The sequence below is a fragment of the Talpa occidentalis genome, unplaced genomic scaffold (assembly GCF_014898055.3).
Source record: "Talpa occidentalis isolate TD23 unplaced genomic scaffold, MPIMG_talOcc4v2.1 talOcc4.8, whole genome shotgun sequence".
Lineage (NCBI taxonomy): Eukaryota > Metazoa > Chordata > Mammalia > Eulipotyphla > Talpidae > Talpa > Talpa occidentalis.
The window spans coordinates 60367677-60390641 of NW_023605194.1; the positions used below are offsets into that span (position 1 = coordinate 60367677).

General features: G+C 38.8%; 1 protein-coding gene across 10 annotated transcripts in view; it reads right to left on the reverse strand.

Annotated features, from left to right (window-relative positions):
• Positions 1 to 7757: 7757 nt before the first annotated feature.
• The window catches only part of SGMS1 (sphingomyelin synthase 1), a 297172-nt gene continuing 281964 nt past the window's right edge, over positions 7758 to 22965 (reverse strand). For all 10 annotated transcript variants that reach the window (XM_054690073.1, XM_054690074.1, XM_054690078.1 and 7 more), the window contains 3 exons: positions 13680 to 13833; positions 10221 to 10387; positions 7758 to 9500 (listed from right to left, as the gene is read on the reverse strand). In XM_054690073.1, the coding sequence (XP_054546048.1) occupies positions 9321 to 9500; positions 10221 to 10387; positions 13680 to 13833 (501 nt within the window). In that variant the 3' untranslated portion in view covers positions 7758 to 9320. The remainder of the gene's footprint in view (positions 9501 to 10220; positions 10388 to 13679; positions 13834 to 22965) is intronic.

Sequence of the window (22965 nt, forward strand, 5' to 3'; positions counted from 1 at the left end):
GACATGAAGGTCCCCAGCAAAATAATGATCAATGGTTTGAAGAAAAGGTTGTCAGGATGACTTGAGTAAAGAAAGCAAGGGAAGAAGCAGATGGAAATCTGGTTAAGTGTGTTGGGCAGAGGTGCAGTGGATGGTCAGGAACGGTCTTAGAGGTCAAGGTGAGGACTGCAGATTTTGCCTCAATTAGATGGAAAGTCATTCAAGAGTTTTGAGCAGAACGGTGTCATGATCTGGCCCTTAGAAAGCTTACTCTATTATTTACTACCTAGACTCTCTGTGGAACACACTGCAGAGAGGCATTCATATGAGTATATGCACATGTGTGTATGTATATACATATACATGCATACACATATAGAAAATGTATACCATAGTCAACCTTATCCAAGGCTTTGCTTTTGACTTCTGGCTGGTGTTAGGCTGTGTTTAGCTCCTGAAGGGGCAAGGAGTGAGGATGCATTATGTTCCCAGCACAAACTTCCTTGTCACAGCAGGGACCATTATAACCACTTCAGTGGTCATGAGGCGTCTATACCAAAAGGGCAGGTAATTTTGCAGGAGTTTGTTAGCTCCATTTCTCCACAGGATCTAAAGATAAACATATAAAGCAAACAATCTTAAAAAAAAAAAAACTGTGTCTGGTAATGCTTTTCATAGTTTCACCAATCCATGGTTAACCTTGGTCAGAAAATACTACAGATAATGAGATATTTTGAGAGAGAGAACACATAATAACAAAGCTCTTATTAAAATATATTGTGGCAATTGTTCTATTTTATTCCCACTATTGTTGATGTCTCTCTGTGCTTGACTTATAAATTAAGCTTTTTTATAGGTATGTATGTACAGAATAAAAAACATAGTATATATAGAGTTTGGAACTAGCCACAGTTTCAGGCATTCACTGGTGGTCTTGGAATGTCTTCCCCAGGAGTAAGGGAGAACTACTATACAATAATGTTCTTAACTGTTTATTTATTATTTTTTTTAAAGATTTATTTATTCATGCATACAAAGAACCGGGGTACAGGCCAGATGCATGGTAGGGTGAGAGAATTCACCAGAGACAGAGCGGGGAACAGAACAGGCAGACTGAAATGCACTGCTGAGGGGAGCAGCGGGCAAGACAGGAGAGGTCTGCTCGCCATGTGGGATTCTTGTTGGCCAGTTGGGATCGAACCGGTGCTGCAGAGGCTGCAGACAGCTTCACAGTGCTGCGCTCAACCGCCTACGCCACCTGGGGAGGACCCTCTTAACTGTTTTATTAATAATATCCAAAATTTAGAAACAGTACAGAGTAATGGGTAGACAAACTGGTACATTTATTCAATGGAATGCTACTAATAAAAAGAGATGAATCATAAATACAAAGACAAATGATTGAATCTAAAAATATTATACCAAATGAAAGAGGTCAGGCATGAAGACTACATACATAGCACACTCTGGGGAAGGGAATGGGGGGAATCAGCAGTGGAGGAAGGGCAAGTGTTTGCCTCTGGGATAGGTGAGGTGAAGGGCTGGCCAGGACTGACTGGGAAGGGTCATAAGGGAACTTCCTGGGAGATAGTAATGTTCTATGTCATGATGACATGATAGAATTTCTATTTAAAATTGAACCAAAGGATAGAAAACAGAGTCTCACTCATGTGCATTCCAAAAACAAAATTTAAGGACCAATAAAAACTGAGAGACTGATTTCCCATAAACATCTGATTTATAGAAACTGAAACTCACCTCTTAACCAATGAAAATTCTCCAAAAATCTCTCCTCATCCTTGTTCATAAATTTGCAACTAGGACTTGTCAAACATTCAGAAAAAAAGCAAAAGCAACATAGTAATTGGTAGAAGGCTGGTTATACACTTATCAAGAGAAAAGGTTTAAAGTTGGAAGATTCAAGCCAAAACACAGAATGAGACTCAGGTAAATTATTACAAAGCAACTTATCAATGAGCAAACAGCTTATTCTTATTCTTCTTAGGATTGGTTACAATATTCAAATTTTCTTAAATGATAGGTAGTTAATCAAAGGTGACATTATGTAACTCTTGGAAGTTTTACTTATGGTTTCCAGAAGCATAGACAAGAAATGCTCTAAGTTGGACTGACTTACAAAATAGACTGAACTGAGCTTTATTTGTATGATTTTGGGCTGGTTTTGTTTGCTTGAGAAAGTTTTAAGAGTTGGCCTTTGTTTTTGAGTCTAACAGACTCTAACTAAACTGTCCCCTCCATCCCTGCCCCAACCACTCCATGGGCTGACACAATCATGATTTATTACAGTTTTCTTGTCCTGAATTTCAATCCCCGTCATTCCCAAATAAACTTTTTTTTGCGCATTTGAACTTGCCTTGGCTTACCTCTTTGTTTAAATTGACATAGGAATTTGAGTTACATAGGTGCTGAAGTTTTTTTTTTTTTTTAAAGATTTATTTACTTATTTATACAAGCACTGAGTACAGTCAGAAGCACGGGAGGGTGAGAGAATTCACCAGAGCCAGAGCAGGCAGCAGAACAGGCAGACTGATGAAATACACTGCTGAGGGGAGCAGCGGGCGGCAGGAGAGGTCTGCGCACCATGTGGGACCGTAGCCCGATGGCTGGGGATCGAACCGGCGCTGTGGAGGCTGAACCGGGGTTGCAAAGGCTGCGGGCAGCCTCGCAGCCCAGCGCTCAACTGCTGCACCACCTGGGAGGCCCTGAATGCTGAAGTATTTGGGAAGAAATGAGGCGATAGCTCCATTCATTTTGAAATGCATCCAAAAAATAAGAATAATAGATAATAGACTCAAAAGGTAGGATTACACATGATAAAGCAAGTTACAATAACAATAGAAACTAGTAATTCCTACATGAAACTGAAATTATTACAACTTTAGTGTCCACTTAAAATTTTTCAGAAAGGGTTTTTTGTACAGAAAAGTTTTGTATAGAAAGGGTTTCAAGGCTGAATAAATTTGGAAACTACTAGTGAATTAAATTTGAATAGAATACTTTTAGAGAAGAGCCTTAAATATACTGATAAAAATGCTGAATGTGTGTGTGTTCCCTAAAGATTCCCCTTCATCTCCTTCAAAATCAAATGAGAGAATTGAGAACTGGGAAACAGCCTTGAGTTTGCCAGTACTAACACGTTGCCTGCCCTCCAGGGGTCCGTGCAGGGTGACTGGGGTCCCCTGGTCTTCAGCCCTAATCCCCTAGCTCATTCCCCCCCACAGTTCTGGACTCTAAATGAGAACAGAAACCAGCAGGTCTTTCTAGTGTGCTTGGCTGCCTTCCTGCTCTGACCTCCTTTTAGCAGTAGGAAGGTTGCCATCAATTCCTCATCATTTCTGTCAAATGAAAAAGACTTGGATTCGGGCCCCTTTCATTCCCAAGAAGAAAATGGATTTCCTAGGGCGTGGGCAAAAATCATTGTTGTTGCTGATTTTAATTGGTGATTAAGCCCTGAACATCTTGAGAAATTTAGCCAGTTTTGATAGCCCAGATCTGCAGGAAGCCAAATTGTCACAGTTCTCCATACTCGCCATGTGTTAAAGTGACATTTCAGATACCTTCCCAGTTAATTTTGGCTACTTTTTGTTTGAATTCACACTTGGTGAATGTTAATAGTATGTGGGGGTTATGTGTGGTGAATACATTGACATTTTCTCTACTGAAGAAAGAACCTTAGCTCCCTCCTTGCTCTGAGAAAAGAAAAACCACCACCACACACAAATTTTGCTGTGTGTTGGGGTACATTTGGCTCAGGGGATTGTGCAAGAACAAGGAACAAGACCTTCTGGCTTTATTCCTTGTTTCTATCCCTTTGTCCTCCCACAGTTGCACCCCTTATTCCTCAGGAAATCCAGGTTCCAGGGGAGACCTGGTTAGGCATCCTTCTGGCCCTGAGGGTTCGGGGTGTCCACTGTAAGCCAAATGGGGACAGAGATCCAACTCCATGGAGTTACCTGGTGTCAGCACACCAGCACACAAATGGGATTCAGAATCTGGGGCAATGACGCTTCCAAAGTAGAGATGTGACAGCAGCGTGAATTGGACACAGTTTCTTTTTAAGTCATTTGCTTTATATGCCCATTCTTTTTATTTTTTTAAAGATTTATTTATGCATACAAGAGCTGGGGTATAGACCAGAGATATGGGGCGGGGCGGTGAGAGGACCCACCAGAGACAAAGTGGGGAACAGAACAGGCAGACTGACTGAAATACACTGCTGAGGGAGCAGCGCACGAGACAGGAGAGGTCTGCTTCGCCATGTGGGTTGCTCCCTGGCCGGGGATCAAACTATTGCTGCAGAGGTTGCAGACTGCTTCATAGTGTGGTGTTTAACCCCTTGCGTCACTAGGGAGGCCCTCTATGTTCATTCTTCCAGCCCATGGAGAAGTGGAGCTAACAAATGCCTACAAATTCACCTGCCCATTTGGTATAGGTGCTGGAGAGATCACTAAGCAGTTGTAATGGTCACCACTGTGACAAGGAAGTTTGTGCTGGAAACCCACAGCCCCTCCCAGGGGCCTGCACACAGCCTAACACCAGCCAGACGTCGTAAGCTTCCGTTGGCCAACAAAGCTCACCATGAACACACATCTCCTAAACCTGCCAATGATTTTAGAGAAGCTTTCAAATAATTTATTTTAACTGTCCACTTTTTCCAAAATGATGTATTTTTTTTCCTGTTCCCAAAAAATCCTAAACTATCAGGGAGCATTGTAACAAAGGGAAATCTGACTTTTGCCTTTCCATGGTCTCTTTATTAAAAAAAGAATGCATGAAAGACAGCTTTAGTTGAAACCTCCTTTTCCTTTCCCAACAAAGTTTCATGCAGATGAATACTATTACCACAAAGCAATTCAAACAACACAGGGCAACAGAACCAGCAAGGGGACCAGACCCCAAGTAAATCATAGTCTCCAAGCACGCTTCTACTTCATTGCTAACCTGGCTCATCATCCAAGTGACAGTGTCACATGCTTTTCCGGGCGATCAATACTCTAGGTACTATAGTACATGCATATCAGACATTCAGAACACTATTTTACCAAAGGTATTAAGATGTAAATTGGTTCAGACTGCTCATAACAATATGCTCAGGAGTTCAAATTAAAGTCTTAGTCTGGGCTTGGTTTCTTATCTATGAGATTTTGCCTGAGAGAAAAATTTGCCAAAGGGCACAATCTCTGTGAACAGCAGAGTTGAGATTGAACCAACATTCGAGTTCACAATCCATATCCCTCATATATACACCATCATTCCTCTGGCTCCTCCTGGGTCTGTCTTTCTCCCTAGGCAATTACTTTCTTCTGAAAACAAAGGAGTCATTTAGTCACCAAATCTTATATTAAGTGATACACACAAGATAAACAGAAGTGTGTAGCTCACTTCCCAGAGAAAAGACAATTTCTTTCAACTTGTGATTTTTTTCCTTTATCCATTCCCCAAGGTTTTTGGGTCTCACAAATAGGTACCAACACAATCCACTATGACCGTCAGACCATAGTCTCCATAGTTGCATATTTTCATTCCAAATGGCACCACAGTGAATGGTTAACATTGATTTCAAGAGTGGACAGGATGTCTCTAGGTTAGATACTTTAGCAATGATCTAAATGATTCACATCCTTTCAGAAACTACTCTGGGTTAATATTTGAACATGTCTGAGCACTACTGCATCTTAAAAATAAATTCATAAGAGAGAAGTTGGAAAAAAGTGAAATAAAGGTAAATGTAATACTCTGGTTGAAGTTCTTGCTAGAAATAACATGGATAGGATAAATCTAAAGCACTTTTTTTTAAAGATTTATTTATTTATTTATACAAGCACTGGGTACAATCAGAAGTGCGGGAGGGTGAGAGAATTCACCAGAGCAGCGCTCAACCGCTGCGCCACCGGGGAGGCCCTAAAGCGCTATTTCTTAAACTGAAAAAATCTTTGGGTCATCAAGTATTTAAAGTTTATCTTAGTTCACGTTTGAAAAATGGTTTATTAAAAATATGAGAAGCAAGCAATCGACTAAACAAACAAAATACTGTCATTTTGACATTAGTAGGTCAAGCATCCTGGACTATAGGTGCCTGACATTTTCCCATAAGTTCCTTTATGTAATTATACTGTTATGAACCTTCCCAGGTATCAGTTTGGGATATGCTACAGCGCTGGACAAATAGAGAAGTCAAAAGGAAAAAAAAATTTTTTTTCAAGGGAAGCTCTAGAATTTGGGTTGAATGCTGGATTCCACCCTAGGTCCTCTGTAGACAGCATATTAAAGATTATATAAGTATCATAATTAAGAAACCTAGAGAGCACACCTGAAGTTCCCAGCACATACTAAATAAAATTCACCTGAAATTATCCCTCCATTCTCTAATCCAGTGTTAACTTCCTGCATATTCTTTTAGACATCTGGGTATTGAAAGTTATGTCATTAAAGCAGACCCTAAAAGCCATTTTTAGTTATATACATAAGATGCTTGACTTGTAATGACAGCAAGACAAAGTTGTTGTTTATTGTCTAGGCCCTTAGCTTACCTAACTGACAAAAAAGCACATCTCCTCTCAAGCAGGTGTTATCAACTGTATTACAATATTCCAGAATGCATGATTGCTCATTTTTCCCGGGTTTTGCAGGCCAGAGCACAATGAGGTATGTCAGTTCATGAAGCAGTACAGCTAGAAAGGAAGAGTAATCAAGAAGTGAAATTCTTAGTACATATGTTGCATGTAAACTTGTACTAATGCATTTTTTAAATAAAAATATAATAGAGGAAAAAAGATCTTACTTTTAGCATCCACCAATAATTCATTTTCATTACTCCTTACTTTCCATGTTAACATGCAGCACCCGGTCAACAGTCAAAGTCTGGGAAGACTGAAAGTTAAATACAAACCTATCCTAAAATTTTGCCCTGTTTGCCTGAAGACCCCCCCCCCTACATTTTATCTGAGATACTTGTCCAAAGCTCCAAGCAGGAAATCTTACTAGTTTTACGTTTCTAGTTTAGATACATTTTTTTTTTTTTAAAGTAAAGACAGGTGTGTCTACCGTGAATATCTTCCTTTTTTAAACCACATGAGGGGGCCTCCCCTGTGGCGCAGCGGTTGAGCGCTGGGTTGTGAAGCTGCCCGCGGCCTCCGCGGTGCCGGTTCGATCCCAGGCCACCTGAGGAGGGTCCCACATGGCGCGCAGACCTTTCCTGCCGCCCGCTGCCCCCCTCAGCAGTGTACTTCGGTCCTTCTGCCTGCTCTGCTCCCCGCTCTGGCTCTGGTGAATTCTCTCACTCTCCCGCGCTTCTGACTGTACCCAGTGCATGTATAAACAAAACAAATAAATAAATAAAATAAACCACATCAGGTCTGACCTTTCACTTTTTAAAGTTACTCTGCATTACCACTGATTATCAAGGTACTATTATTGTAGTTCTCATTTCAGGTTTACTTTTCTGTCCATCTAAACCGAAAAATCAGTATTACTTTAAATTATAGAAAGCTCTTGTTAGTGGACTTGATTGAAGAATTCAAAGTTGTTAGTAGTTTGAATTTACTGTGTCTGTGATTATTTTTAATGTATTTAAAAAAAACATATTTAACCTGTAGGTTACTGAAAATTAGAGTATATATAAGGAATCTCTAGGAAAAAGAAATGTGATCAACAAGCACCACATCTTCAACAAACTTAAAGAAGAAATTCCAAACTCAGATTTTTATCTTGCTTTAATGACTTCCTTTATGTCTTCTGTGAATAAGATGAACATATTCGAAATAACAGCCATTTATTTTAAGTATCAGTTTTTATTAAAAAGTGCATTTTGATTAATTTATGATCTAGGTAAGCTGTTAAAGTATCAGTATACTCTCTGGAATAATAACTTTACAAAGATTTAAAACAAATAAAATTTTAAAAGCCTTTTTATTTCCTTCACCATTATTGTTTTACAATACAAATATCACCTTGTGAATACACAAAAAAGTCCTACGGAAGATAATTCTGCTGCACGTAAAATACAGAATGGATAGATATACTTTTTCATTCTTAAAAAACTATTTTGTTCTCCACACTGGCAAGAATAGAATAGAATACTTCCCCAAACATACTTATGTTAGGCGTAAACTTAGAGTTACATGCAGTTTCTGCACAAATATGTTTTAAAGAAATAGATCTCTGTTTTGTTGTTTATCAACAAAATTGTCATGAGAGTATGGATAACTAATTTATAGCTTTCAAGTTTTAGTTAAGTGATCATTTTCAAAACTCTCTTTTTTAAAAAAAAAAAGTATTCATGGCTGTTTTCATAGTATAGTTAAAATCGAACTACCAAATAGGAGATAAAATAATTCAAGCGGTATATGACAATGCCACCTGCTCACAATATGGGAACAGGCTCTGACTTTCTAATTAACTCCCCAATCTTTAATTCATAGCAATTTAAAAACCATAAGCAGTCTTCTGATTTCATTTAGCTATAAATGCAAAATTTAGTAGTGTATACATATATTTATATTTTCATGGAATACTTTATTTTAAATAAAAACATTAAGATTGCCTACTGACCATACAATCAAGACAAGAAAGGCACTAGAAACATAGACAAATTTCTCTCCCAAGAAGCATTTTTAAATTTCAACTCTCTTCTCTCTGACATGTAAAAATCTTTAAATTTGGTTTTCATAACATCATTTTGAAAAATAAAGTTAGGAAATACTTATAAAATCACTTTATAACAGAATCTTTTTTTGCACTTTTTGACACACTGTCTTGGCTGATTTTTACAAAACCCAAAGTTACCAAACCTTTCTGTGTCTGTCATTTTTATTTGAATATCGGTGCAACAGGTAGAAAGATTTCAGAATCAAACCCCATTCAGGTACTTAGAAACCTTCATAGAGACATTTGCTAGAAAATGGCTTACAGCCCAATCTTTGGGGCAAGAGATATGAAAGTATGTTTTCCCAAGAAAATAATACGCTTTATTTCCAGATGTGACTGGAAAGACCAGAACTTATGATATAAAAGCTTACATTTATGCTGTTGCATCATATACAAAGGAACATGGTGGTCGCAGGTTATGTAAATACCAAACTTATGAACAGGGTATGTGTACAGTGCATGATAGGTTAAATTTTCTTTATTGTTGTCCAACGCAGGTCCTTTGGAGAGGAAAAAAAGATCACAGTGCTGACCAGGTAAATCAATAGGTTAAGTCAAGGTAACTGTTGAAAGATAATAGGATTAGGGAGGTGTTTATTTTATGGCATCTTCTCTCATGGAGTTCTTAGCACTTAGGACAGTTCCTCTTTCCCCCCCCCCGCTTTGTACAGCTGTTATGTGTCGTTCACCAACCGGCTGTATTTAACTTGTCTACCAAGGTGGACTACTGGCCAGGGGAAGGGCCAATGGTAAGATCGAGGCACAATTCCTTGGACATTCTTTTCAAAGTACTGAAATGGCCTGTACCACCACACCCTGGCCAGGAGGTTCATCTGGGAAGCTTCTTTTAGCACCTATGATAACAAAGAAAAGCAAACCCAATCAGGAAGAACAATTCATCGTTCCAGCTCCCAAAGGAACACACACCTTTCTTATCATCTTTATTTGAAGTTCAAACATTTTTCATGTTAAAACTCACAAAGGACTCCAGGCCCACCCTATGTCTACCCACACATCCAGTTACTCAGTTTCACAGTAACACCACAATTCTATACTCTGCAATCATCTGTACACTGGGTTAACACTCTGGCAGAAAAACCCCAATTCTGGGAGTGCATGGAAAACTCATGGCTTACTCAATCTCCTATCTATAAGTAAATACCTCAATTCAGTTTTTAGTTACTCTCTTCTACAATTAAAATGAACAGACTTAATGAAAGGTTGGTGAGGGCCAAGGATAGGAAGAAGGCAGGAAGGTAAATCAAGCAGCAGGTAGGCACAACATAGAAAATAATTTTCAAGGACGAGAGTGTTCTGGAAGGATGTCAATATATTAATTTATGTCATTATATAATGTAATACTGTCCCTTATGTCATTATATTAACCCATTTCTTGTCCGTTTTTGATTCTGAAGTGGAGTGGCATTATGAAAGACAAAATATTAGCCTACTCCCCATTTAGAAAAGAGAAACCTAAGACATCTGCAGATTCTTCATACTTTTTCCCCCTGCCACACCAGTTGCACCAGGCCAGGAGCAACTGAAGTTGAAATCAAATGGGGGTAAAAACTTACTTGCTGATTGGCCATAGTGTGGTACCACCAGAAGAGTCTCGTGGTGATGTAATATGCCACCACCACGTCCACAGTGTAGTGGTCATGTGCTAAGAGAATACAGAAGATTCCAACCACGCTGAGAAGCCAGCAGATCCAGTGATACCACCAGAGTCGTCGAGGGGAATCTGAACAGAGGAAAAATGCAATAGCTCCATTATTCTAGTGCCACTAAGGGCACACAATGCCACCTTTACTGCAGTACCCAAGGTTTAAAAGGACAGGTAAGGACAGGTTAATGTATCAAGTTCCACTGAAAACATTGCTCACTGACATTTAACTAAATTTACTGACAAATACCTTGGGGTTAATGCTCTCTATAAAAATAAATACTTTTGGTCTATAGAACCTTATACATGTACTAGGCAAAACTGATGAAACTGTTTTATCTGCTTTCCAATCTCTGCAACCACACACTAGTTTGAAAGTCTTTGAAATTTGCATTTTCCAAATACAACTAATAGACTATCCAAATGCCCAGAGATTCTAGTCCAAGGGCATTCCTAAAGTCAGGGCAGTGTCAGATAAATACTTGTGATAGTCGTCTAAACTCTATAGGAATGTCAATTGAGGGAAGCATCAAAATCTCTATTAGTGCAGGTCTTTCTACCTGTATTCTCATGAATGGGCTTCAGAGGGTCTGAAATTTTAGGCAAAAATGTTTGAATGTGATCTACGCTCCCAGCATGGGAGAAAGTTCAGGATTTATTGGATTCTCAAGGAGACAAGAATCACTCATTCATTCAACTAATATTTATCACACATTTACTACATGCAGGACAGCACCTGCTCTAGCTACTGGATGAATGAACAAAACAGGCAAATAATCTCCTTTGTGAGGAGTTCCCTTCTTAGTAGGGAAAAGAGATAATAATTACAAAAAATAAGTAAATTATATATCATGTTAGGTGTTAAATGTTATGGAAAAATAAAGTCAAACTGGCCAAGTCAGATCAGTAGTAAAGGTAAAGGGATGTTTGCAATTTCAATGGAGTGGTGGTGCTGGTAGAGTTCTTATATATGTGCAGGGCTCCATATGCCCTTTCCAGGAAAATGTGTATTTGATACCTTAACAATACACCACCACAGAGAGGCTACTATTCATTCTCCAAGCGATTTTATTAATGTCTACACATACCATCTATTCTAATTTTCACCACCTCTCCCTTACCCATGAAATAGTTATCAGCATCTTGTTCTAAAGATGAGAAATGCAGACTTAGTGTAAAGTTTCCCCCTTCTACCCCTGCCACTGACAGGGCAGTGACAGCACCAGGATTCACCATCAGAGCTGGTGGCCCAAGTCTTCAGAACTTCCCACCATAGCACAAGACCTTATCTTTAAGAAGAGTAAGGCTTAATCTCATTAAATTATTTCAGGTACTAGCTAGAAGGGGGCAGGAACCCCTATCCTCACCCCCAGGGCTGCTGACATCAGGCCTGTTCAGCTCCCATTTTCTATGCCTGGTAAATCCCAGACAAGGACAAAATCATACCCTGCCAATTGTGAGCAGACACAGTTAGAATTCACTCTATTTGATCACATACTAAGTATAAGCAGAACATCTACTCTCCCTTCTCTTTCTTAGGCCCCGAACTCCATCATCTCTTCTCCTCCTGTTTTCCCTTCATATTTTAAAACCAAAACTGTGTTTCCATCTTTCAGTCCAACAACTGTCCCCTTTATCCTCACAATCAATCCTGTTACATGCTGACTCTTCTTTGTTTATCACGCTGAGCTCCCTCCACTCTTTTCCATCCCTAAAAGCATCATGGTAGGTCAGACCATCACCATCTCTTTCCTGGATTACAAAAGCAGCTAGTCTCTAAACTTTCTTCTTGGTCTCCAATCTTGCCCCTCTCCACTCCATCCTGCCAGCTGCTACAAGAGTGATTTCTCTTTCTAGAGGACAAATAAGACAACACTGCCCCTTCTGGCTACAGTGGGCACCATATTTCCATAAAGTGGAACTTTGGGTTCCTTCTTGTGGCTCATAGCATGTTCTGTGCTCTGGTTCCAATATCTCAGTTCATTTTTCATTTCTCATGATTACCTCTGAGTATTATTCTCATTACTACTCTGAATTCCAACAACACTAAAGTTCTAGAAAATGTCACATGCTCTTTCCTAGACACTACCTGATTGCAGTGTGTGTCCCTTCTCTGGGGTGCCAGCAACCTGGTTCTAATTGTCACTCTCCATATAAACTATTTTTTTTTTTTTTTTTTTTTAAAGATTTATTTATTTATTTATACAAGCACTGGGTACAGTCAGAAGCGCAGGAGGATGAGAGAATTCACCAGAGCCAGAGCAGGGAGCAGAGCAGGCAGAAGGACCGAAGTATACTGCTGAGGGGAGCAGCGGGCGGCAGGAGAGGTCTGCGCACCATGTGGGACCCTCCTCTGGTGGCTGGGGAGCAGCCGGGGATCGAACTGGCGCTGCAGAGGCCGCGGGCAGCTTCGCAACCCAGCGCTCAACCGCTGCGCCACCAGGGAGGCCCCATATAAACTATTTTTATAGTTTCTTTGAGACTGTTTCTAATAGTAAAATATTGAGGATAAATGAATTTTTGACAAGTAGAGAAATAAATAATCTGTGGTTCATTTACTACTAAAACAGTAACAGCAATACAAATGAACCAGAGTCTGATGTCTCGCAGAAACACAGTATGAAAGAGAAAAGCAATGGATGCTATATATAGCATGCTATCATTCATGGAAATTTCAAAAACCACAAAACAATGATACACAAGTATAAAAACATGTATGTTTTTTGACCAAGTCAAAAGCTGTAAAAACCAAGAAATGATATGGGAAAATGGGAAGAGGGAGGGATGAAAGGCTTCATTCATATAGAACACTTCAGTTTTAAGGATTATTTGAAATAGATATGGCAAATATTAATATATATATATATATAATTATACCTGCACAGTGTACAGGATTGTTATTTCTGTGTTTCATTATAAAATACATTAAGGACATTTTAAAAGGAAATGTCCTACTCTTCATCATTAGAGTTCCTAACCCATTATTTCTATGAGGGTGGTGACATCAGACCCATACTCTCTCTCAGCTTAAAGCTCAGTGCCATGCCCTTAAAAAATGGCTATTGAGTGAACCCATCATCCACCATTATCCAAGCAGGCCCTGACATTACAATTTGTGTCCTTATGGGAATTCCGTCTGCCTCCTTCCAGTAGCTGTAAAACAATAGAGTACTACAGCTGACATTGAAGAAACAACACTCCATCCAGAAGAATAATTCCTTCCTCCAGATATATTTCTCTGGGTGCCTGCTACATCTGGGTCTGTGGCAGAAATAGTTGCTGTTCTCTCGATGTCTCTAGTCTTGCTTTCACACTTTCCAGAGACCATGGGCAATGGCAGGTGAGAAATTTTTATGCAAGGTAGACTTACACTCTTTGATAAATAAGTAGGTGAGTGTGAGCATGACTGTGTGGCCACTATACAGATAGTCCCCACACATGTTGTGAGAGCCAGTGATAGACAAGCCACCGCCGGCAATGAGCTTCATTATTCTCCGTAGTTGGGCTTCCCAGTCTCCAAAAAGCTGGTGGGAAAAGAGAAAACAAGATTCATTATTAGCCCACATAAAAGTGTTCTATGATTACTATTTATCTTCAGAGTTAAGCTATGTGATATTGTGATTTATAATAAATACATATTTGGTCTTTGTCTCAGTTCCTTGCATAGAGCTTCTACAACCTTTGGAATTTCCTGAGAGATAAATGTATGTTATTCATGGCAAACCTCTTTCAACCACACTTGAGTTCTTGGGAATGAGGTGACTTGTGGAAAGCACCTAAGGATGGAGGCTCTTTGCCAGGAGAAACAACCAGGTAATTATAGGATTGCATTTTCAGTGCTACTTCTCCATCTTCAGGGAAGGAAGAAGGACTGGGTTGAGTTAATCACTAATGGCCAAAGACTTAATTAATCATGCCTACCCTAAAGAAGCCTCCACAAAAAATTGCAAAAAGATGGTGGTTGGCAGAGCCTCCAGGCTGGTGAAAAGTAGAGAGGCATGTGGAGACCACAGCAGTCCCATGCTCTTCCCTAGACCCTGCCCCATACATTTCATCTCTCTGGCAGTCCCTGAGATATGTCCTTCTGTAATAAACTGGTAATCAATAATTAGAAGGTTTTCCTGAGTTCTGTGAGTCGCTCTAGCAAATTAGTAGGGTCTGAGTATGGTGGGTGATTGAAACCTGATTTACAGCTGGTCAGTCAGAAGCACAAGTAACAATCTGGACTTGTGAGACTGATGTCTCACAAATCAGTCAGTGTGAGACTGAACTCGTAACAACTAGGCTCTGACTCTGTATTCATAATGTCAGTGTTAGAACTGAGTGAAAGAGAGTGAAAAGAACAGTTTGGTGTGAGGGAAAATTGCCACCAGCCCTACATCTGATCACAGAAGTGCTCAGTCTAGGTCTTGAGAAGTAGAAAAGACACAGAGGAGTGTCTGTCTGTCTTTCTTTTTTTCTTCTGTTTTTTTTTTTTTGGTCCCAGGAAATTACAGAGGAATAAGCCCTGAACAAAAGAAGAAATGAAATTGGCCAGGATGTCCATGAAGGGAGAGCCAATAAGCTATGTGTGAAGCAGACTTAGAAAGTGAGTAGCCAATGAGTGAGTCAGTGTTAAGGGGCATCTTCAAGGCAATGAGATAAACACAGCAGTCAATAGCTCACACTGTATTGAGAGGAAAGTCACATGTGGGGCTGATAAGTACACAGAAAAATATTAAGCAAAAGCAAGGTGATTACTGACTCTATGGGAAACTGCATAACTTGGCTGTGAATAGTACTTACAAAACTATAATAATGTGAGCACTAAATATTGAGATAAATCAAGTACAGGAGACTACACTGAGAAGATGGGATAAAAATCATGAACTCTTGGAGTGGGATGGTGGGCATAGGGGAGGAAAGGAAGGAAAAAGACCAGAACACATGCAATTTTATATTAGCCCTAAACTCCGCATGAAAGAACGATTGTCCAATATTAGCAATTGAAATTTGAACTCTGGTGAAAGAAATCTATTACTGACATTGTTTTGAGAAAGAAGATAATTCTATAGGGATTGGGAAGCACAAGTATTTAATCCTGGTCTTTCAAAGCTGGAAGAGTAGGCTAATATCCTGTATTAGAAATTATAGGAAATATTATAAATTTTAATATTTTATATATATAAATACATATTCCAATATTGCTATGCAACTTAGAGACCTAAGGGCAAACACACACACACACACACACAAAACAATAAAAAAAACCCTGTAATAAGAGTTAAAGATAAAATTTGACATAAGGAAATGGGAAGACATTCCATGCTCATGGATGGGGAGAACAAATATAATTAAAATAACTACCCTACCTAAAGTGATCAATTTAATGCAATCTTCACTAAAACACCATCAATATTCTTTAAAGAAACTGAACAAAAAATAATGAAGTTTACATGGGGCCACAAAAAGGCCTCAAATTGCAAAGATATATAAAAAACTTACATAATTTAAAAACCACTAAAATCTCAATTAATAATGGACAATAGAGTGAAAAAGACAACTCACCAAGGTGAATAGATACACAATAGATACAAGCCAATAGATACACAGAAAAATATTTATCATTGCTCTAACAAGGGCGATGCAGATTAAAACCACATTGAGATGCCATGTCACACCTGTGAGACTGGCACAGGAGCAGGTGCAGACAAAGAGGGACCCTATTGCACTGTTGGTGAGGATATAAACTGGAGTGGACATTTTGGAAAGCAATCTGGATTGACCTTTAAAAAAAAAATCCTAATAATGGAAATATCACATGACCTAGCAGTCCCACTTCTGGTCACCTATCCAAAGATGAAATCATCAATTAAAATAAACTACTTATTCTACAATGTTGATTGCAGCTATTTACAATCTAAATGCCCGCGAATAGAAGACTAGGTCAATAAGATATGTCATATCCCCAAATGGAATAATATTCAGTCATAAGGAAGTTGCAAAAATGGAAGGAGTCCAAGGGCATTATGTGCAGCAAAGCAAGTCAGAATAACAAAGACAAATATTGGATACTGGACATTTACATACCAGGCACTGTAAAATACTTATTGAAACTTGTGGACATTAATGCATGAAGTGAGGTTTCTGAGGTTAAGAGGGAGCGGGGTGAGGGCTAAAGGCATATAAGAGTTGGTAGCAGAAGAAAAATGATGCCAAAAAAAGGATTAAATTTAAAAACAAGATTCAGTAAAATGACAGTAGGAAAGTAGACTGGAGTAGGATTAAGGTTAGGTTTTTCATAAGTCATACAGAACCATTTTATTTTTTAAATTGCATGTAGGTATAAACATGATTAATTTTTTTTTCCATTTTAAATTAAAAGTTTGGCTTAGGTCTGTTATAATTCCAAATTGTCCTTTCAAAGCTCCAGAAATCATGTTTTCAAGCCCTATCACCACAAAATTTGCTCTCTTACTTTAGCTGAAAAATGTGTGTGGGAAAACTATGTGTAGGCTAGGAGAGAGAAATTATGAGGCAAACAACACACGGAGGAAATGATGCCACATTTACTACTCATGCCCTATGACACCTAAGTTTTCTTTGAAAAATATCTTCTTGTGTTTGTTGAATCTCTGCAAGGGAAAGTCTCTTTAAACTCAAGGGGACCAGGAAAGAAGATGGATGTTTCTAGCTACATAAACAATTTTAATTTATATCTTAAAAAGCAAACAAAGTTAGAGACAAATTTTAAAATCACTGGAGCAGAAGCAAGTTATCTTTATCATATATACTACAATATAAATCATACAAATCAAGTAAATAAAACTAATTGAAGAAATAAAATTTATCAAAGGACAAAGGATGTGACAGGCTGGAGGCACAGATGCTGTCAAACAAATAAAAATAAATATTAACTTGAACAGTTCATTTTTTCCCCACGTGAAATTAGCAAACCTAAAAAAACACTAGTCAAGGGCGGGGAAGGTACAACAGCAGAGATCTTCTCAGGCAGGCTCCTGGGAGAGGAGGGGACAAGGTGCAGAAAAAAGAACACAGACTTTCACATTACCCTTCATACTTCTTATTTTAGTTTCCTCCCCAAATCTGCCACTACCATTTTCAGAGTCCTCCAAAAGCTGCTCCACACATTCTGCTCAGTGAATTTTGTTGTTGTTGTTGTTGTATTTGGTGGGAAAAAAAGATGGAATGTGCTTACTGCATTGTAACTGCAAGTGTAACCTCCGCTTCAGTGGGCTTTTGAACGTGCATTTTTGAAAGCAGAACTATATTGGGAGGCATGGGCATCAACACTCTCTCAGTAGGTACTGCAAAGCTGTGACAAGAAGGTCTCAGACCTACACTACTATATGACTTAAGGTCTCCTAGGGGCATAGAGAAATCAATATTCAGTAAAAAAATAAAGCAATTTTCTTCAACATCTAATGACTGGTTAAGAAATTAAACTGGTCAAATCACTTAAGCAATAATAAGGCACAGAAAGAAACCAAGAGCAGGAGAATGTGGGAGAGGCATATGATTAAGACCACTCAGTACAGTCACAACCAGGGAGCCTCTGATCATTGAAACAGTATTTTCTCAATACTCCCAAGTATTTCCTCAATATTCAATAACACAAAGCACTTATGAGTGCCTGTTTACCTTCATTCAGTCTGCAGATGGTCTAGTGTACTTGTTCTACTTCTCTTACCTGCACTTGAAGAACAGTGAATGTCCCATTCACTGTTTCAGTCCCTAACGGCAGGAGAGGAAAGATCTGGAGCTAAAAATGCATCAAAAAATGCTGCATAAATCAATGACTGGTGCTAAAGAACAGAAATGCCATTAACTGGCCCTTATCAAGGCTTCCTCTCACAGCAGCCCTGAAAACTCAGTAAGGCAGGTCCTGAATCTCCTGGCTTTGGTGCTGCAATGGGACCAACTTTTCTGACTCCATGTGCCAACTCTGCTACCTGAGCACTGTCAGTCCCTCAAAAACTTGAAGAGAAATCAGGGCCTGGATACATATGAAGTAACTTGGTACTTTACGGAGTTAATTTCGTGCTGTCACACTTGACTCCAACAACATGAACAGACAGGTGTATCTCAAAGTGCTCATTCATTCATTCATTCACTCATTCACCGAGCAACTCAATCTTTAATCTTGTTATGGAAGAACAGTCTTCCTCCAAAATGGAAAATTCACTATTATGTGACCTTGACACACCAGGAAAACTGCCTTTAAATAACCACACTGCAAATCAGACCTGCCGAGGGAATCAAGCTGTGGGGAGCAGGAGGCCAGTGGTGTCCCTGTCACTCCATATCCTAAGCAGCCTGCAACTGAGAAACACACTACACACTGCAGTTCCACGCGCAACTTCAACTCCCCAAATGTCTAAGGCCCTAAACAGCAAAATCATGCCACGTACTGAATTACAAATGCCAGAGCACACTTCTAACCAATGATGGGTACTTAAGAAATAATACAGGCTAGGAAAATGTCCTTTAGTGGGACCATGAAGTTTACACAGGGATAGTAGTGTCTTTATAGGTGCCTTTTAGAGTTCACAGAAATGGTAAGAGGCTCAAACTGCCCCTTATAATTTCTCAAACCTTTCTACTGTTACTTGAGTAGTCAGTAAAAAAAGACAGTAGGGTGGTTTTTATAATAAAACATTAACTTTTTTGGTACAGAGTCCAACATTTTTTTGCACACGAGAATCTAAGCAAAGGTTACAGTAGCTTTAGTTAGAGAACCAAGTATTAAAGAGTGCACTTTCTTATAGAAATTACTCCTTTACTTTGGAAGGGGTGGGGCAGCTCTCATGTTTGGTTTTGTTTTAGAAAGTACCCAAATGAATTCTAAAAAATCTGTTTTTATAAACATAACATTTTAAACTTTAAACTAATTTCTAAAATTCAGTTCATCTTTCAAACATCTGCATTCTGGAGTGGCAGTGAAATCCATAATCCTGCACTAAAAGCCACTGCTTTTGCTGCCAGCACTAACGTTCACCTTTCTTTCTCTTGTCCTTTGATGGAATTTCATTTACTCTGGCAATTACGAGAATTGGAGATTTTAGTTACTTAGTTTTCCATTATGCCCCTTTTGACTATTTCCCTCTCCCCACCCTCTTGACCTTAGTGACCTCACTTCATTTATTTGTGTCTGCTAGTTTTTGTAAGTATTTTGCTTTGGTGAATAGTTCACTATGTAAATACACAAAACTTTATCATTCTGTCTTGCTTTACCACATAATTTCCTGGAATTTCTTCCATTTTTCTGTAAATGACAACATTTCATTTTTTCTTATGGTTGAATGGTATTCCATTTTGTAGAATCTTCTCTATCCAGTCCTGTATAAGTGGACATTTAGTTTGTTTCCATGTTTTAGCTATTGTAAATAATGTTGCAATAAGCATAGTTTTTAACCAGAGACACTCTATGGGAGGTGGAGGGTGGGGAGGGGAGGGATTGGGGTCAAAATAAGGGGGTTGCAATTGTATGGGGAATATAAAAATAAAATTTATTATAAAAAATAAAAAAACAATAATAAAAAATAAATAAAAAAGGCTTGGATTCAAATACTAGCCTTTTCAGATACTAAAAAAAAGAAAGAAATGTAATCCATTTTATATGTTATTTAAATAAATATAGTTAAATAGAGAAAATAATATTGATTCTTTGCTCAATGAAGATTTATTGTTCTTGACTGTTTTATCCTTTAAATCAAACTTCCCGTCCCAGTTATTTTCATGGAACTCTTTTGCAAATTGCATATTTTTTTGCCTCCTTATACAAATTGTTTTCAATTTGATTTTAACTTTCCTTGCTTTATACTGCACTGTTACAGGGATGGTCCAAAGGTGTCCTGAGTTTACATTCATAGGTCAACAATGAGAATAAGTCCATCCCACACTCCAGGTTGAGTTAACCATCTAGCGGGGGCTCTGGATAAACCATTTTTTACCCATTCTAGTTTCAATTCTCTCGTGTGTAAAATGGCAAGAACAAGACATCTTATCCTCGACCCTCACTGACAAGAGAGGTAATGTTTGTAAAAGTGATTGCTAAAATTATATACCACAGTACAAATTTAAGATAGCATTTCAACAACCAAGGTAGGTGAATCTTCTGGTGGAGGGGTGAGAAATTCAATGCCTAGCAGCCAACAAGTGAAATTTGGAGGGTTCTCCTTAATAATACAGGCTTCACAGATGCTCATCTGTGATCATAAGAGACTTTTTAAAAATCTTCCTCCAGATGGTAATCGTTTCACTCTTGGAAGATTAAATGTCCTCCACAAATACTGTATCTACCTCGACCGATCTAATGTAGAAAATGTTCACTAAACATATCCTCTTAGAACACACACATACACCTTTTAAATAGATTTTTCCCTCCACTAAGCTCAAAGGATTTGACTTTGCATCTATTGCTCTGTTATCAAATGTATCCATTAATTCCTATATCAGGCAGGTTTGTTATCAGGGTGGGGTGAGTTGGGTCTCCAGATGATTATCAGCAGGGAAACACTGCTGATTCTCCAATTAGAATCCCCTTTTCTCCAGTAAAACCTTTAACATTTTTTCATAGGTTCTTGTAAGGAGACTTATCAAAGACTTCATAAAATCTTAAATAAAGGTCAGCTATTGATTCCCATTCCCCTACAATGTTATTCATCACATTAGAGAAATCTACTATTTCAGCCAGCCAAGAGCCCTTTTAATAAAATTATATTTGCTTAAAGCGTTGAGAGATCCTTCGGCCTACCTTGACATGAAGAGAAAATTTAAGAGAAAAAGAAAAAACTTTTCAGATTTTTCTCTTGAATATTTCTAAACTAAAGAAGAGTATAATGAACACTTGTAGCCCCTTAAGGATCATATATAAACAACATTTTTCCATGTTTGCTACTCTGTCTCATCCTTTTTTTGTTTTCCTGGGCCATTTGGGTATAAGCTAAATACATTATGACATTTCATCCCCAAATATAAAGATCAGGATATTCATTTTCTTTTCTAGTCACACTCAAAACTTCACAGAGACACAATCCTGTCACAGATAACAGACATCCTGAATTGAACTTCTGCACTGTCTCAATAATACCTTTCATGGCCTCCCTGGTGGCGCAAGGGTTAAGATGCAACCTATGAAGCTGTCCGCAGCCACTGCAACACGAGTTCGATTCCCCTGGTCAAGGAGCTACCCACATGGTGCGGCAGACCTCTCCTGGCTTGCCTGCTGCTACCCTCAGCAGTGTATTCAATCTGCCTGTTCTGTTCCCCACTCTGTCTCTGGTGAACCCTCTCACACACACACTCCCCCACACACCTCTGGCTTGTACCCCAGCTCTTGTATGCATAAATAAATCTTAAAAATAATAATAATAATACCTTTCATAGCCCCGCCCCCCAATCAAACTAGGATCTAATCAGAAAATATATATTGATGTCATTTGTCGATACTTTTAATTTTCCCTAGTCTACGACAGTTTATTGCTTTTTTAAAAATGAAAATGACCTTTTTAAGAGTCCAGTCTACTTTCCTTTTCGAATACCCCTCAATTTGGTTTTATCTGATTGCTTATGTTTAAATTCAGGCTAAATGGTACAAATATTACAGAAATGATATGTCCACTCAGTGTATCACATCCAAGCATCTAATGTCAATTGTCCTGCTACTGGTTTGATCCCTGGGTTATGGAAGTGTTTGGAATATTTCTCCACTAAATACACACCTTTGCCCTTTATAATCAGTGAAGACTTTGTGATATTGTGGACATTATGCAAATATTATTGCCCCAACCTTTTACCCAATGGATTCGCATCCAATGATGAGTCTTACTTGACTTGTTATGATAGTGGTTGTAAAGGGTGATTTTCTATTACTAGTATTTCCTTTACATCTTTTTTCTTCCCCAACACTAATTTTTAAAATGCTTAAGATTAATGTATTATAATCCATTACTGTCATTATTCATTGTGATGATCAAACAAGGTCACTGGGAGTCTATCAGTGGAGCAATATGGCTTTTGAATGGAACCCACTGGCCTGTACTGTCTGGTGTCTCTGGAATCCTTCCTCAGAATGAAAGGCTCATTGTCTGTTGTACTTGGACACTTGGACAGTGCTTCACACTAGATGGCTGCTGCTATGTAGAAAATCTCTGTCATCTTCCCTATGTCTCCCACACACAGACCTCTCTGCATCCTCCCTATGTCTCCCACACATAGACCTCTCTGCATCCTCACCTCTAATTCAGACCACCACACAAAAGTAGCCTCACCTGTCTCCCTCAGGCAAAGTAATAGGAACAGATTAAGGTCAAACTTTTCACCTCTGCTGCTTATTACTGTTAGTACCTGTAAGCAATAGGGAGGTCAGGCATCTCTGAACCGACTGCAATCTCCTCCTTGTCACTGTTGTGAGAATTAAATGGGAACAAAACCTTTAGTATTCTATCTGCGCGAGCGGGTTTATGTAATGTGGCACCACTCTGAGTCTACCTCCCCTCCTCCCTCCCAAACAGCCTATTCACTACATCCCTGGAGAGATGCCTCTAAGAGACAGATGCGATCACATAATACTCCCTGCTAAAAATTTTCCTGACTTTCTAGAGCCAAACTCCCTAAACAAAGCCCAATCCTTAGAAGGATGACATGACCCCTTA